Below are 17,518 nucleotides of genomic sequence, written 5' to 3' on the forward strand. Positions count from 1 at the left end.
CTGAAAAAGACATCCACACCACTCCACTAAGTTGCACGATAAAAGCCAATATCGGTTTGTATCTATATTAGTGATCCTGCACTTTCCACTATATATTTATAGAATTCATGCCCTGAAATATAAACTAGTAGCAAAGAAGATGTGGAACGCGGATACATCTCAGACTGCCAAACAATTTTCCAATAAGGCTTAAAGAAACATTAGAGGTTTCATTAGTTTTAAGTTACATGACTGCTACCTTATCTTACTTGAGGGTACAACTGATGCATAAGCAGTAGTGCCATGTTGCGTCTCGATGGAGTTAAATTGATTTACAGGAATCAATATTCTTCAAACAACAATGGAAACAACCTTCATACAATTTCACTGCAGTTGGATAATACAAGAAATCATATGTACATAGACCATTCGTAGTTGAGCAACATAACATGATTTAACAGTTGACAACATAACATGATTTAACACACTCGAAAGTCCCTAAGAACATATAAAAGGAAAATGTCCTACCACATTAGTCATTAATGTAGTGACAAGACGAGAACAATTTCAGTATGAGACAGGATAATCTGCTGTAACAGACGAGAGTGCGGGAGAAGTCAGTCTGCTGTCCAGCTCTGTTCAACAATCTCGCGCACCTTCCTGTTGTATTCACGCTTGTTCTCACTGAACATGCGTGCTGCTTCTGAATTAGCTGGCGAGTTAGGATTTGGATCACAGAGCAAAGACTGCACTAGGAAAACTCATATGTAAGGGGTCTAATCAATAGTAAAGATGCTAATAGCTTGTAGGGTTCTCTCTCTCTTTTACAAAAGCAGCAAGTGCATATTTTTTTCTAAGCAAGTAAGAAAGACGGCCACCTATTTTTATATTTAGCAAGCAAGAAAAATGGGCACATACTTTCATATTTCGCAGGTAAAAAAAGGGGCACCTTTAAGAGTTTCTTAGGTGAGAACTTAAATTGTGAAATTTTTTGCTTGAAACAAATAGAACTTAAACAAGATGAAGAAAGACTTCCATGGAGTACTGGATGATGAAAATTAAAAAAAACCTCATATAATAGTTTCTTAGGTGATTACTTATATTGTGAAGAAATTTGCTTGAAACAAATAGAGAACTTAAACAAGATGAAGAAAGACTTCCGTGGAGGACTGGATGATGAAAATTACACAGATGTTCATAATCGTGCAGGCGAACCTAGTAATGACCTTAAGGGAGAATCATAAATTTGAGTATAAGCTTCAGAAGTACATTTTGGACACAAGCCTCATCTTCAGGGAAAGCTACAGTACCTTTTTTATTGTTTTTCCTCCATTTTTTTTAATCATCTCTTTAATTAATCACATTAAACATAGTATATTGGCATCTATTAGTATACTTCATCAGCTATTTTAAACCAAGGAAGCAGGCCTGCTTTCCCAACTTATCCCAAATATTAGATATTTATTTCTCTTCATTGTATGCTATCCCTCACACCTCACTTCAAAGAGAGAAATGAGAACGTAAGGGGAACTCATACAGAAGTAGGAGAATAGTTCACAGCTATAGAGTTGAACTAGGTATTAAATCAAAGCAGTCCTTAACATGTTAATATAAATGCCAACCGTAACCAGGGTTTTAATCATTTGAGTTCCGTCTGTTAGTGTGCTTGGAAAACATATCTCTCCAATCCCACCCCTAAGCCCAGAAAATATATTTAAATATGAAAGGTCATATTAATCTAATTGGTGTTAAGATTATCTAAAAAGGGAGGAATAATGTTGCACTTAAAAAACCTCAAAGTACCTGGATTGAAGTCAGTATAGCAGCTACATCATATATGGGACTCCACTGATTTTGCAGGATGTCCAAGCAAATACTTCCATCAGCATAAACTGAACAACGATAAGACAGATATTAAGAAATCAGCAAAAGCCGAATATGTCCAAAACTACTATGTGCATGGGAAAAAAGGTACAAATTAGAAGAGGTAATACAAAATGCTTGTAAGCAGCAACAAGCTTAAACCATTTAGAAGAAAGTAGGAGATATTGGATAAGCTTTTCTACAAGAAACAAATGGAAATAAGAGGATACACATGATCTGCCCATAAATTGTCAAACTCTCTCAAGCAACCAAGAAACTATGGGGTTTTTGGTCACAGACTAAGATATGTTATTTCCTTCAAATTTACCCTAGTTTTGGTTCTAATTTCGGGAATCAAATTGTATCTCATCTCAAAATTTTCCATCCGACGTGGTCAAAGTACCCAAAATTGTTTGACCTGATCCGGTACGGATCCATACCCACCATACTAGTGTCGTGTCTACATGGATGCGGCACCTAAATTGTTGTGTCGGAGCAACTTAGCAGTTAAACACTGAATAGTAATACATGAACTGTTATGTAGAGATCGCCTACTTTAAGCACATTTTTATCCTTAAATATCCTTATCCAAGTATTGCCAATACACATTCTTATTTGAGATTTACCCTGAAAATAAGTCACTTTTCCAGTTTTCTCTGAAAAGCCCAAACGTTGCAGTAGTTATGCAGAGGCTTATAGGAAACCCAACATGGTATTAGTTACGCAGCAAGAACATCAGTACAACCAATTTTTAGGTAACCAAATGTTGTATAAGTTATGCTGGATTCTATACCGAGATTATTTTACTATACCTTAGAAAAAACAACCCTGTCTAAACATTAATTGATTATATGGTGCTCAGCTTGCTTTGGCCAGTTTGGATCTGAAAAAGGGCATATTAAGTAATTTTTTATGCCAAAACATTTGGTGTAGCAGAGTACTCTCGTTTTCGTTTGCACCTAAGTGTAACCTATTGGTCAATAAAGTGGGTACAACCCTTGGAGATCAAGGTTCAAATCCCAAATCCCAGCAGAGACAAAAAATACTATGTGATTTGTTCCCTTTGTCTAATCCTTGGTGGGCAAAGTTACTAGGTACGTATACTGGTGAGACGTAGCAGGTACCTGGTGGAATAGTCAATAAATGCAAAGGCTGGCCCAGACACCATGGTTATAAAAAAACCATGGTGGTGTCGCTGAATGGGCTTCCTTTTCCTTCTATCTAGCTCAAGAGTAAGGGTAACTTATAGATACAGGCAAAAAGAATACCCTTGGTCAAGTTGAACAATGAGCAATATTACCCTTTCTAAGGAGTACAATTATGCCCAAAAAAACAAAAGAAAGGGTGGGGAGTGGGGCTGGGGGGGGGGGTCACAAATAAATTCACTGGAGCTACTTACTATTTGGGTGGAACATTCTGGAAATAAATCGCACAGTTGGTGGTTTGTTTGGATAGTCCTCTGAGAATTGAAGTGTCAGCTTAAATGTACCTGTGAAGGAAAAATGTCACTAGGAAAATTAGATTCAGGTGGAATAAATAACATATTACAAAGCAAATAAACCACATGTGACATGTGCCCCACCTTTTTCTCAGAGAAGGGAATAGCAGATGAAAAACAGAGCAAAAGATAATGCTGAGAAAGATCAAGGAGAACTAAAAACAGGGGTAATGCACCACTAGACACTAGAAGCCCAGAAAACCTTCTTCACTTTGAAGATGGAGCATCCAGCATTAAAACCAAAGCATAGTGCATTCAAAGAGCCATTGAAATGCAAGTATACAATACTAAATCAGCAGTTGATCAGATCAACAAAGATGCTCATGTCTTTATTGTTCTTGAAGAATGCCGAATTGACAAAACTAAAACTGAAAATGATGCCCTCTCAAAGGACTATATATATACGTGAGTTTTGCTAACCTACTACATCCCCATTTTTTAATTCTCATAAATGCCCTTACTACTTTCTTCCAACACATTTAAAATAGGGACATTTTTGTCTTTTTCATTTTCTATTATTTTTTCCCCTCATTCTCTCTTATCAAAGTCTCACGGAAGAAAGAGGAACAAAAAGAGTCTCACAGAAGAAAGAAAGACTATAAGACTGAAGTTTCTTTTCATCTACTAAGGCTCAAGTTGAATAATGGAGAAAACAAAGAACTCAATTTCATTTCTTGTTTAGGTGTTCATAGAGCAATTAGCGGCACCATTTGACCATTTCTTAACATACTACAAATAATTTTACAAGGAAGAGGATTGGTAACATTTGATGATTTGACACTGGCATATGACCGGAAAATGAAGTTGGTTCTACGTCCAATCATGATTTCCGACGAAGCGCTTGTTTCCTATGAGAGATAGCCAGGACGTAAAGAGGGGATTATTTGAATCACCATTGATGAGGGAGAGAAGATAAGAAAAGAGGGGAATGTTTGGGATTAAATTTCGGATAAAAAGACAAAAAAGCCACTCATATATATATATAGAGAGAGAAAAAGAGAGAGACTGCATGAATATTCTACCATTCATAGAGCACTCAAAAAGTCCTTGAAATGCAAGTATGCCAGACCAAATCAGCAGTTGATCAGATCGACAAAGATGCCCATCTCCTTGTTGTTCAATAAGAATGCAGAATTGACAAAACTAAAACAGAAAACGATGCATATACACACACACACACACACACACACACTCTCTCTCTCTCTCTCTCCATGACTATACTACCATTCATACTTTACAGGGGAAAGAATACATAGGATAACAACTGCCTCACCTCCATCCCAGGGAGTATCATCAGGGCTGCATTTCAAGGATAAAACAAAAGAGAAAAAAAATGTATAAGCATAACGAAACTGCTGTGGGAAGAAACAGATATTCCAAAGTAAAAACAGATATGAGTCACGACTGTCAGTCAATTTCATTGTCATACCCGAAAATGACTGCATTCCATAGCATTATATTGTTGTCATACGGAGCTCCACTGATGCCGGCCGGGGGATCCTGCTGTAACCGCTTAAAATCCCTCATCAGTCTCTTCCTCGCCGGTGTCGACATCCTCACCGCCTTATCAAAAAATTATACCTCAATAACTTGCTAAAGGCTAAAGTCGACACAAAATCTTAATTTTCGAGTTTCTGGACCATAAAAGCGGCTAAATTCAACATGGAAGTTAAATTAGTCAATGGAAAATCTTAAATTTCCAGCATCCTAGACCCAAAAAAAACTATATTCACCATGGAAATTAAATTGCTGTTGCGAATTCTACCTCAATAGCTTACTAAAGTCAACACAAAATCCTGAATTTCCAGCTTTCTAGACCAAAAGAGCAACTAAATTGTCCGTGGAGATTAAACTAGACAATACAAAATCTTAATGTTCCAGTTTAGCAGACCAAAAAGCAACTAAATACGCCATAGAAATTAAATTAGTCGACAGAAAATCTTAAATTTACAGTTCACTTGATTTACCATTGAAACTAAACCAATCAATACAATAACATAACCTTCCAGTTTACAAGACCAACAGCAACAAGATTTTCCATGGAAATTAAACTATTCAATACACAATCTTCATTTCCCAGTTTTCTAAACCCAAGAAAGCGACTAAATTCTCCATGTAAATCAAAATTTCAGCAAACCAAAGCTGTAAAATCAGCTCAAATCAGAAAAAGAAAGAAATAAACCTAGACGGCTAGATCCATACCAGTGTTTTAAAAGTCGTGGGCATGAGGTGAGCGTTAACATGAAGCAAGGCGTAAGCCCTGAGACGCTAACACGAAGCAAGGCGTAAGCCCCGAGGCACATGGCGTAAGCCTTATGGATCTTTAATTTTGAATGTTTTATAAATTAACAAAATAAGTGACAAAAAGTAAAAATCAGATCAAAATTGTAGAAAATTCAAGAAAATCATAAAATGAGTTGGACAATGTTTATATTTATATAAACATGCTAACATGTGCACAACTATTACCAAAAAAAAAAAAAATTACTCAAATAAGTGAAAGACGTAAAGATGCATTACACCCTAAGTTGCCCGGACTCGGGTGCGTGTGTCCAAATACCGGTGTGGATCTAGAGGTTGGGTCTTCTTGATCTAAATTTTAAGATTCGGGGGTACGGATCAAGGTACAGATACGGGCGCAAGGATTCGGCTAAAAGTAATTCAGATATCTAAAAATAGAGTTATAAAATATGTCTTAATTATGAGACATTATGCGAAAAACCAACAAGGTCTCTGAGAAGGAGAAAATATTGATTAACATATAAATTTCTAAATACAAGATATTCCATTTTCTTCAATTTTACCCTAGCTTTTGTTTTTATTTCAGAAATTATTGTATCTGTCCCAAATTTTTCGGTCAATTTTGGTCAAAATACCCAAAATTGATTGACCAACTCTAGTACGGATCCCACACTCACACCCATACCCACATTGTGTCAACACGGGTACGGCAGCGAAAGTAAAGAGTCCGAGCAACTTAGATTACACCTATAAAAAGATTATGATGGAACATATTTGAGTTGTAAAAATGATATTCTACTTCCTAATAATTCAAAATATAAAAATGACAATAGAATAAGGTTATTGTTTGAAAACCTAAAACTAAAAAAACAAATCATAAATACTCATTATAACATGAATAGAATATTCTTTGGAAAAGAGTCTCGAGGATAGTATCTAAACTTGAATACCACAAAAAATTCTAAAACCAAAAACTAACTTGAAATAAAGAGAGTAAAACAGAAAAACTTGAAAAAATGAAGCATAAAGAAGTTGCAAGCATTGGAGGACAAAGCTCTTGCTTTATAGTTCGCACTTCGCCGACATTGCCAAAGAGGATTTGCTACTCAATAAACGACAAGGAGAAAAGATTAGGAAAGTAGGGTAAAAACTTAGAAAAAGCCTTTGAATTTTGACTTTTTTTTAGTTTGAGAATTTACGATGAGTTAACTTTGAGTATTCAAGTATTAAAAATGAATTTATTAAGCAATTTTGGCTCCAATTTGGATAAGTTCCCTGGGCGCCCAAAAAGTTGGGACTTACGCCTAAGCAAAACCCCAAAAGATTGGGAATTGCGCCCCACGATAAGCCCCAAAATGCCTTTTAAAACATTGGTCCATACATAAAAGTACAAGCTTAAAGCACAATAAGGTATTGCTTAAATATTAAACCCTAGAATTCAGCATCGATTAGCAACCAATACAACAATAACTTGCTAAAATTCGATGCAAAATCTCACTTTTCAGTAATCTAGACCAAAAACTAAACTAAATTCATCATGAAATGAAATTCAAGGCAAACAAAATCAACAGAGACCATAGATCCATAAAGAAAAATCATCTTCAAAGTATAAAACCCTAGAAATCAGCTGGAGCATTTAGGCATATCAAACAATGAGATGAATGGGAATTGAACCCAAATAGGTGTCGCTTAAATATAAAACCCTAGAATCCAGTGTTGATTAGCAACTAATACCTCAATTACTAGCTATGTCGACACAAAATCACAATTTTCAGCAGTCTAGACCAAAAACGAAACTAAATTAGTCATGAAATTAAATTATAAGTCACCAGACGCTACAAAATCAACAAAAAACCTAGATCCATAACAAACATTCAAAGCACAAAATCAAAAACAGGAATTTCACGAGTAAAACCAAAGAATTCAGCTCGTGTAAATAGGCACAAAAAATTACATGAATGAATTGAGAAGACAAAGACAACACATACATAAGAAATACGGAATTGTTGACCTACGAGCAAAAAGCGGCGAGAATTGAATGATAGACGTCGACGGGAGGTTAAATGATAGGCGGCGGCCTTATGTTCGTCGCCGGCTTAAAAGGCAATGGAGATTTTGCGTTGGCGTGATATATAAGCTGCTGGCATTGTACTATAATTGTATACGTCATATTGCAATGCACACGGAGATATTTATCATTTAGATTTTTAAAAAAAAATTAATTTCAGGTAACTCCTCTCAGATTTTGTTTCATAATGCTAATTTCCCTTAGAGGTCGTTTGGTAGGGTGCATAAGAATAATGTTGAATAGGGTATATTACTAATACTGGTATTAATTATGTTTGCGTTAGTTATGATGGTATAGTTATGTTTGACATATTTCTTATCCATTGTTTAGTTTGATATATTAAAGCATTGCACAATTTTTAAAAGAATTGCATGTTTACAAAAATGCCCTCAAAACCAGTCCATCATTCTAACTTTTTAAAAGAAACATATGTTGAGAAATATTTTTATATGAAAAAATTTTAAAATAAATTATTTGATTTGTCTACCTATATTGTAATATAGAAATATTTATTTATAAAAAAGAAAATATGTTAAGTATTTATTTATTTACTAGAGATATAATTTTGTTTCTCACTATTTCGATTATTTAAACTTGCATTAATATAATAACTAGCATATTTTAATCAAGCATAAATTTTGAAGAATAATTTTGTCTTTAACTAAGCTAATGCATGCATTAAAACTTATTGCATTGCTAATACCCATGGTTTTCTATGCATTAGTTATGCATAGGATAATACCAAGTAGGATTTATAACTAATGCTTGCATAGCTAATGCATAGGTTCAAAAATGTCTACCAAACAAGATATTATTAATACACAAAGCTAATGCATGCATTATTTTACCTAATGCATCCCCTTATAGTATATGATACCAGCTTATCTTTCTTATTTTAATTTCTGCGTAACAATTCTTTTATCCTATCTATTATTAAAGCGAAATGATTATACTTAGAATAATTTATATTAATATAGCACTTTTTTTGTTTAATTAATTTTATAACTACTTTTGGTTTTCTAAAATCCAATATATTCAACAATTGTTTTTATGTTTAGATCTAAACAATTAGTTAATGGCAGTGTTGGGAATTGGGATTACGTAAACGAAGCCAAAATTTTAAAAGAAAAACTTAGAATCGAAATATGACTGTTTTCCTTCATATTCTGTAACTGCTTTGTTTCTATTTTCAGCTGTTAAATAATGTAAGGGCAATAAGATTTTTACTTATCTAGTCTATTACTGAGCAGATAATTCATTAAGTAATCAGTTAGGTGATATCCACTTATACGTGTGTGTGTGTGTAAGAATAACATTTTTCACCCTATCTTCATCTCTTCCTTTTTTTTTCTATCTCATTGTGCTTTATCAATTTAGAGTTCTTCCCTCGTTTTCACTTCTTTTACAGAATAATTGCTCATTAGTAAGCAGATAATTCATTAAGTAATCAGTTAGGTGGTTTTCACTTATTTAATTATACTAGTTTTATGATATGCGATTTGCGCGTGTACCCATATTAATTATTATACAACTTTTTAAACAAACGTATAAATATTATTAAATATTATGTTTGTATGAAAAGAATAAAAATAAAAATATAAGTTTCTAAAAATAATAAATCATGATCCTTCCACCTCAATGCCCCAGGCGTATGCCTAGTATGTGCCCAACGCCTTGCGCATAAGCTCGTCGCAAAGTTCTTTTGCAATCATCTGTAATTATATTTGCATGTAGATCATTGAAAATCATTAACAATCTATTGAGCCGTCAAAACTTTCTTTAGTAATCGCATTTCAAAATTTGAGAATATAATGTCGCGTCGCAAAAGTGAATTTGATAAAACCTTTCGTCCAAAGTTCTAATTTTTGTCAGGTCTTCATTAGTTGATTATATATATTTTTCTTCAAATTCTATTTTTTTATGTTATTTTGTTTGACAAATAATTTTTTTATTTGTGGTTTATGAAAGTTATTATTTATTAGTTAGTATTAGTGAGTAAAAATTTATGAATATTCATAATGTTATTTTAGTAATGAATTAACGTATTGGATTGTCTGTCAATTTNCGTACGCATCTGCATGATAGTTGTTTGATATGCGAGAAATAGAAATACTAGCACTAGCTATCCTATGATAATTGTCCATTATAAAGGAGCTATTATATGCAGTCATGCACAGATCATTTGAGTTGTTATAAAAAATGTCCTGATCTACGTCTTCCAGTTGTTGTTGTAATAAGCATGTTGCCTTCCTTGTACGAATTACTCCAGCTTGGTCCTTTTGCAAAAAAGTGTTAACAAAATCTGGTGGTTCTTCAAAAATCAATGGTTTATCTGCCGATTGGAAGTTGCAGCCAGCTTTAGCTAAACCATCAACCACCTCATTGCCCTCCCTGTAGGTGTGTTATACGATCACACTATTATCTGTCAAATTATTAATAGCTTATTAGAAGCACACGATGGTAAAATATAATATATAATTGTGAATTATTCCTCTAAGAATAAATGTTGTTTTCTAAATTATTTAATTCTTAACTTGGTTGCCTCTCAAAACATATCAGTAAAGGAGATATTAGTCTTTAATTTACTTTTTTTTTTTCATTTACTTCTCGCCCAAATCAATATACGGATTAAAGTTATAGATAGTCAAATATAGAATATGGCTTTTGTGGTAAACTATTTTTTTAAGAAAATAATTATATAAATTTTATGTATATAAAATAGTTTAAATATTTAATTTGGAAGATAAATGTACATTATATGGAATCTTAACATGCTTTATCAAATTATAAATGCACGTTCCCAGTTTGTAGGTCTAAAAAAGTAGAAACAAATTATTATAAATGAATTGTTTGATCTATACAAGGTCAAATTTTAATTGATTTGATGTACTAAATTTTAGACTTATATGTAACCGTTTTAATAAGGAAAACTTTAATAAGTAAAATTTTATTTGATTTAAAACTTCTAAATATTATGAGATAATTTAAATGACGATCTTGTCAAATATAAAATTTATATTTTAAGGGTAAAAAAGGCGAACGACATTTCACTAAAGGCCTTCATGCTTTTAATATAATATAGATAATAAGTGAAGGTCCCTTGGATGACCAAGAGTACATTCGGTATTATTTATTTGTTTAAGGACAATATCGTAATTTAGTTCTCATCCTCAAGAGACTTCCAGGTGTCCTTTTAAGCACCACGTGCTTTAGTTCCTGTTTACCTTGAAAATGGTATTAACAATTATGTTTGATTTTGTGGTTCTAAAAATATGTGATTTATTTCAATACTAGTTGTTTGGCAATAGATGATAAGTGTAAGTAAAGAGAATAAGATATGCAAACCAATGCTGTCGCAAGATTGGGCCTCGAGCTGGCTGGAACAGGGGGCCTCAAGGCGTAGTTAGGGCAGTTACCAATGAACACTTGATGAAGAAACAATGATATCGAAGGCCTCGAAGATAGCCTTTTGCGGTTAATAATGGACAATAAATGAAGAACAATAAATGAACAAGCAATAAATCTGTAGAGTAATTGTTGAACACGTTTAGGCAAGAAAAGCAGAGAATGTTCTATTGTATTCAATATTCATGTGTGTTACAAATGACAAGGGTCCCCTTTATATAGGAGGGGGGAATCCCAACATAGTACATGTCTAATAATGACAAGGAAATGCTATTGGTATAGCTGTATAATGGCTCAGTACGGATTTGTACTAAATCTCGCAGACTCTGTCAGTTCTAATCACGTGCCCTCGAGAATTTCCCGCCTTTCCATGACGGTCGTCGATTTTCATGCTGCCTCGAGGTACGCTGTGATGAGTCTTCGATATACCCTCTCGAGGCGAGCGCTTTGGGGACGAGCCTTAGACTGTGCTTCGAGCCCATCGAGGCCGGGCTTGAAACGCCATAGAAGCCTTAAAATCGGCCTTCCCTGATTTTGACCGTATACAGATAGTCCCCGCGTTTCTTGGAATGAAATAACAAGGAACGATTTGAATTCTTCAACTCTTCAATGCCTCCATCATTATGTCAGTTATGTCATGTGAACAATTGATGTGACAAAAGGGGATGTTCAAAAGTCACGTTCGCACGGCTCTTGAAAAGCCTTGTACTGATTACGGCAGTTGACCATCCTTTGGCTTTCCCCAACGCGCACTACTGGCCCCTATAAATACTCCAATCCTTCACTCCTTACTCTTCATCATATCTCTAACCTTTCAACAGCTCTTCTTACTTCTTTCTCGTGTTCGTCTCTCATCCAGTTTTCCTCTTCTCCTCCGCAATCTTTTAGTAAAAATGGCGAAGACCTTTAGAACCATTCCCCAAGATGATAAAGCTTCTTCATCTTCACGCTCGTCTAAGGGCAAGGCCGTAGTACCTCCTCGTCTTGAGGAGTGCATCCCCAGACCCTGTGAAACATCCTCTGATTTCACGGTTGACAAGCCTTCTTCGAAACCGGGGTGATGCGAACCCATGTCTTGATATATTAGCCTGATAACCGACACTGGGAAGGTGAAAGCTGATTTCCGCTGGGGAGAGGCGGTGCAAGTGGAGATTCCTTCTCGGGAGGAAGACGTAACGACACATAAACCCGGTTTCCTTAGTGTATATACATATCCTTTTACCCTAGGTCCGGTAGAACCATCATCGCCATCGATAGACCCCGTGATCCTCGATTTCTGCAGACAATATCGGGTGAAACTCGGCCAAATCCATCCATCATTCTGGCATATTGTTTACATGATTAGGTACTTTACAAATATGGTCGAGGGGATGCCTTTTACCCTTGACCATCTGATTAGGATGTACAGCCCTGACTTTATCGAGGTGGTCTGATTAAGCTTCAACGTCGAGCCCCGAAGGTTCTATTTGCTTGCACCGACGAAGGCAAGGACAGAAGGTGGATGAGCCACTTTGTCTGAGTTAGGACCTCGAATCTAATTCCTGTTGAAAGGATGCCAATCCCCGAGAAATGGAATATGAATCGTAAGCGGATATGTTAATTAAATATTTTCTCCTTCCTTTGGACCATCTTCCCCTTGAACTAACTCCCTTCGATGATGCAGCTGTTTTGCGGTACCCTGGCGCGGTTAAGGATCTCTCGGGCTTGGTTCGCCAGCTCGATTCGACTTGCCCGTATGCTAAGCGCGTGTGGAGCGATCTGGCCAAGGCCCGATGGGAAGCTAAAAATCATGGTGAGGTTTTTCTTCTGCCGTACTTGAGCTCTTTAAAGGAGATACCCCTTGACTGTATTCTCATTTTTTGTATCTACCCTTTGTGTTTGTGCAGGCCTGGGAGAGGCCTCTTTGATGAGGGAAACCCCCTCCGGGGAGGCAGATACCCCAATGCTTACCAAGGAGAAGAAGAGAAAGAGAAAATCATCGACTAAGTCCCTGAAAGCGAAGAAGGCTAAAGCTCAAAAGCCTAAGGTCGATTCAGCGACCTTAACTTTGGAAGCAGCAGAGAGCCCCAAGCTAGGGGCGAAGAGAAAGATGACTCCCTGCTAGCACCCAGGGGAAGAGGAAGCGTGTCTGCTTCAGACCTTGCTGAGCCAATGGCTGTTGAGCCGAAGGCTTCTAAACCACAAGTTGCTGATGTTGTCCCACCTCGGGCCGAAGAGGCTCTCGAGGGTGGGTCAGATGATGTCCCTGAGCCGGTCGACGACCAAAACATTTCCCGAGCCGAGGGGCGTTCGGTAGATGAGTTAGGGGAGTCCAGCTCTGAGGCTCCCCGGAGGGAAGAGAAGGCCCCGATCGATCCAGCCGGAGTTGTTGATGTGGGTGATTCTCCGCCGGGTCCGGCATTCTCTCCGAGGGAGATACGAGATGCCCATAATAGAGAGACTCCCGATGCGGGGGCGTCCCTTGGGGAGAATGATGTGTTTGCAGGATTCTTCACTGGGTCGAAGAAAACCCCGAGCTTAACGCCTCGCTTATTTTCGAGGAAGCCGAGAAGCTATGCAAACAGGTAATCTTTCGTCGACTATGCTCTGAGCTCTGATCCTCATCTTCCTGATTTTGTTCTTTTATGCTTTCAGGCTATAGTGCTTTACAATCAGGCCTTTGCCAAGTCCCAAGCTGAGTTGACTCGCTATGAGGAAGAGTGTAGGAGGCTCTCATCAGAGGCTGACGAGCTCAGAGCTCTTTTTACCAAAAAGGAGGAAGAACTTCATGACCTTCGGGCTCGTTTGGAGACGGTGTCTCGAGAGAGGACCGATCTTATCTTGCTGAGCTGGTAATACAGTCCTCGTATATTTTTTTTTTCGTGCTTGTCCGACTGTAGCATTTAACACCTTTGGGTTGATTTTTGCAGCTGAGAAGAAAGATGTCCTGCTGAGGGAGGGGCTCAGAGCCAGGGATATTGAGATTCTCGGACTCAAGCGGCGTGTGGACGAGATAGCCTCCGAGAGAGATACCCTCTAGAGGAAGTTGACCTCGGTTGAGCATCATCTTAAGGATGCAAGGGCGGACAGTAGTAAGTATAAGGATCTCCATGCTGAATCGGTCGCTGCACTATCTACAGCCAAGTCTGAAGCCGATGCGCTCATACCCTCGTACCGAGAAGATGATGCTGCTGCAAATGCTCGAGCCAAGAAGGTATCTGAAGAGGCCGAGCTTGAACTGAACCGAGCCCTGGAGCATGCCCGATTAAGATCTCGGAGACAGGCTCTCGAGGATGTACATGTAGCGGGCATCGATTTTCCTGCTGAGATCAAGAGGGTGAAGGCCTTAGAGGAAGAATCGACAGCTCTACTTTCCTCCGATGATGATTCAGCCAATGGTTCGGCCAGCGGCTCGGAGGATGATGAAGATAAAGGTGAAGTCCCCGAGGGGGAGGAGGCCGTTGATGCTCCGGGGGTCGAGGGCCAAGCTATTGAAGGCACAACTTCTGAGGGAGCTCCGTCTGATCAAGTGACCCCGGCGGTAGATTAGGTTTTTACTTGTTCCTTTTTTGTGTAAGGGCTCCAGGCGTGAGCCTTGCAAATGTGTCTTTGCAAACCTTTATTATATATATATATATATAAGGATCTTTGCTTTTCTTCATTTCTTGTCTTCCCTTTGCCTTTTTGGAATAAACTTTGATGCTTGTCGATAACTAGTCCGATCTGTCGGACTTATAATATAAACCCCTTAGGTTTTCATGCTCGATGAATGATCGATAACAGTTGACCATTTGGGGTTCGATCCTCGAGTCAAATTTCGACCCGGGGCTATCGACCCTCAAGTTTTTAACACATTGGCCCTTAGGCTCTTTAGATTGGCCCTTAGGCTCTTTAGGTTGGCCCTTAGGCTCTTACACATTGGCCCTTAGGCTCTTTAGGCTGGCCCTTAGGCTCTTACGCATTGGCCCTTAAGCTCTTTAGGCTGGCCCTTAGGCTCTTACGCATTGGCCCTTAGGCTCTTACGCATTGGCCCTTAGGCTCTTTTTAGATTGGGTCGATGCGACCTCTAATATGGCTATAGTTTTCCCCATTTCGGCTGAAGATTTGAAGTTTTGATTATGCCTTGACATGTTTTGTGTTCATCCGACTCTTCGACGGCTCAAATAAGAACCTCGACTATGAGTCGATATGTGACGATAATTGAGTACCTCGGGAGGTTCTCTTGAAGGCTGATTTTTTGAAGCCTTTTTGCTGAAGGCTGATTGTCTCGAAGCCTTTTCATTATTTGGAGCTGATATGATTGAAGCTCCTTTGCTTATGTCGGGGGTAGCCTGATTAACCAGTTCTTTTCGAAGTATTTTCGAAGTATTTGAAGGCCTTTAATTTTATGGCGGCGGTCGGACGTCTCCAAGCCGCATTAATTCGGCCGGAGCCTTTTGATATGACCGTAGTCTTTATGTTCGTCTTAGCCTTTAGTCCCTAGGTGAGATGACCTTGGCGTCTATATCGAGGGTATGCCTTTTTAGGGGTCTTACAAGTTCGGATATATAGCCTTGGCCTTAATATCCGGGTTATGCCTTTTTAAGGTCTTATAAATTTGAGTACGCCTCGTTGAGGTCTTATAAGCTCGGTATTGCCTCATTGAGGTCTTATAAGTTTGGGCATGCCTTGTTGAGGTCTTACAGATTTGATGCTGCCTCACTGAGGTCTTACGAGCTCGAAGTTGCCTTATTGAGGTCTTACGAATTTGAGTTTTTTTATGGCTTCGATGAGCTGACTATCGATGACAGTCCCCGAGTGTTCGAGGATTTTTGGCCCTTGAGCCGTTTTGCGTGAAAGTAGTAAACTTCTTTGAGGCACACAACGTTTTGACAAGCAGAGAGGCTTCCTTGATTACTTGATATATATGTACATGTTCTTGCCTTCGGAGGCTCGATTGTTCTACATGGACACGGTTCATTCGACCGTTTGGCCCAATACAATATTTTCCTATCGAGGTCCCCTTAGGCGTAACTCGATTTTTTCAAAAAGATAACCTCCAAGGGGGATTCCCCCCAGTATTCGAGGTTGATCGAAGAGAAGCCTTGAATACTTGATGAGTTCTCCTTAGGTAGCATATGGATGTTGCCTCGTTAAAAACCTCGCCGGTAAAACCCATTTGGGATAAAACCCGATCGAAGGGAAAAAGAGTGCAACGCATGCTTTAAAACCCAAGGTCTTCGAGTCGAAGGGTGTTTTAGCGTCTCCCATCGAACACCTGTAAGAAACTAGTAAGAGACATAAAGCGAAAAGGGAGAAGGTTATACTTTAGCAATAATAGCGTTTGAGCATCGATATGTTCCAATTGCTTGGAAGTTGCTCGCCTTCCATGGTGCCAAGTTTGTAATACCATTTGCCTATTATTCCAAGGACACGGTACGGTCCTTCCCAGCTTGGGCCTAGCTTCCCTTCATTTGGTTTTCGAGTGTTGAGGGTGACTTTCCTTAGGACTAAGTCCCCGACTCCGAAGTATCGGAGGTTTGTTCTCTTGTTATAATATCTCTCGATCCTCTATTTTTGGGCGGCCTTCGGACTAGTGCAGCCTCTCGCTTTTCATCTAGTAGCTCGAGGGCTATAGTCATGGCTTCGCTGTTCGAGTCCTCAGTGTCATGTCGAAATCTGGCGCTTGGCTCTTCGACCTCGACCGGTATCAAAGCCTCAGACCCGTATACCAAAGAGAACGGTGTTTCTCCTGTGCTCGACTTCGAAGTTGTTCGGTATGCTCATAGTACTTCGGCAATACCTCTCTCCATTTTCCCTTCGCATTTTCTAACCTCTTTTTCAAGTTTTGGATGATGGTCTTATTTGTGGACTCGGCTTGTCCATTTGAACATGGGTGATAGAGCGTTGATAGGATCCTCTTAATTTTATGATCTTCGAGGAATCTCATCACCTTGCTGCCTATGAACTGCTTCCCATTATCACATGTAATCTCAGAGGGAATCCCGAATCGGCGTATGGTGTGGTCCCAGATGAAGTCAATGACTTCTTTTTCTCTTATCTTCTCGAAGGCCTGTGTTTCCACCCATTTTGAGAAATAGTCAATCATAAATAGAATAAATCTAGCTTTACCTGGCGCCGTTGGTAGGGGGGCGACGATGTCCATCCCCCATTTCATGAACGACCATGGTGATAAGACTGAATGTAGTTGTTCACCGGATTGGTGAATCATTGGCGCAAACCTTTGGCATTTGTCACACCTTCGAACAAATTCCTTGGTAACCTTCTCCATGCTGTCCCAATAGTAGCCTGCTCTGAATCGGCGCCGGAATGATTTTCACAAGTGCCCTCGTGGATTTCTCGAAGTACATAATCGGTGTCCCCCGGTCCCAAGCATACTGTTAGAGGTCCGTCGAAGGTCCTTCTATATAGTGTTCCATTCTCGTCGAGTGAAAATCGAGCTGCTTTGGCTCAAAGGGCCCTTGATTCTTTTGGGTCTGTGGGCA

At 38.5% G+C, this 17,518-nt stretch overlaps 1 protein-coding gene across 2 annotated transcripts; it reads right to left on the reverse strand.

Annotated features, from left to right (window-relative positions):
* Positions 1–285: 285 nt before the first annotated feature.
* On the reverse strand, positions 286–7,741 carry LOC109245034 (ubiquitin-conjugating enzyme E2 2-like). 2 transcript variants are annotated; one of them, XM_019412209.1, is made up of 6 exons: positions 7,597–7,741; positions 4,770–4,903; positions 4,614–4,639; positions 3,242–3,331; positions 1,783–1,871; positions 286–725 (listed from the first exon to the last, which is right to left on the reverse strand). In XM_019412209.1, exons 2-6 carry the CDS (start codon positions 4,892–4,894, stop codon positions 597–599), a joined length of 459 nt encoding a protein of 152 aa, XP_019267754.1. In that variant the 5' UTR covers positions 4,895–4,903; positions 7,597–7,741; the 3' UTR covers positions 286–596. The 2 variants fall into 2 exon arrangements, with proteins under 2 accessions (XP_019267754.1, XP_019267753.1); XM_019412208.1 differs by having other exon boundaries at positions 7,570–7,736.
* Between the last annotated feature and the right edge of the window lie 9,777 nt (positions 7,742–17,518).

The sequence above is a fragment of the Nicotiana attenuata genome, unplaced genomic scaffold, assembly GCF_001879085.1.
Source record: "Nicotiana attenuata strain UT unplaced genomic scaffold, NIATTr2, whole genome shotgun sequence".
NCBI lineage: Eukaryota > Viridiplantae > Streptophyta > Magnoliopsida > Solanales > Solanaceae > Nicotiana > Nicotiana attenuata.

Excerpts from the sequence above, each read along its gene's own strand:
- LOC109245034 (XM_019412209.1), bottom strand. The coding sequence starts at position 4,894 with ATGTCGACACCGGCGAGGAAGAGACTGATGAGGGATTTTAAGCGGTTA. Across the intron at positions 4,640-4,769 it reads TGGAATGCAGTCATTTTCGG|CCCTGATGATACTCCCTGGG; the intron begins GTATGACAATGA and ends CTTGAAATGCAG. Across the intron at positions 1,872-3,241 it reads CAGAATGTTCCACCCAAATA|TTTATGCTGATGGAAGTATT; the intron begins GTAAGTAGCTCC and ends ATCGTTGTTCAG.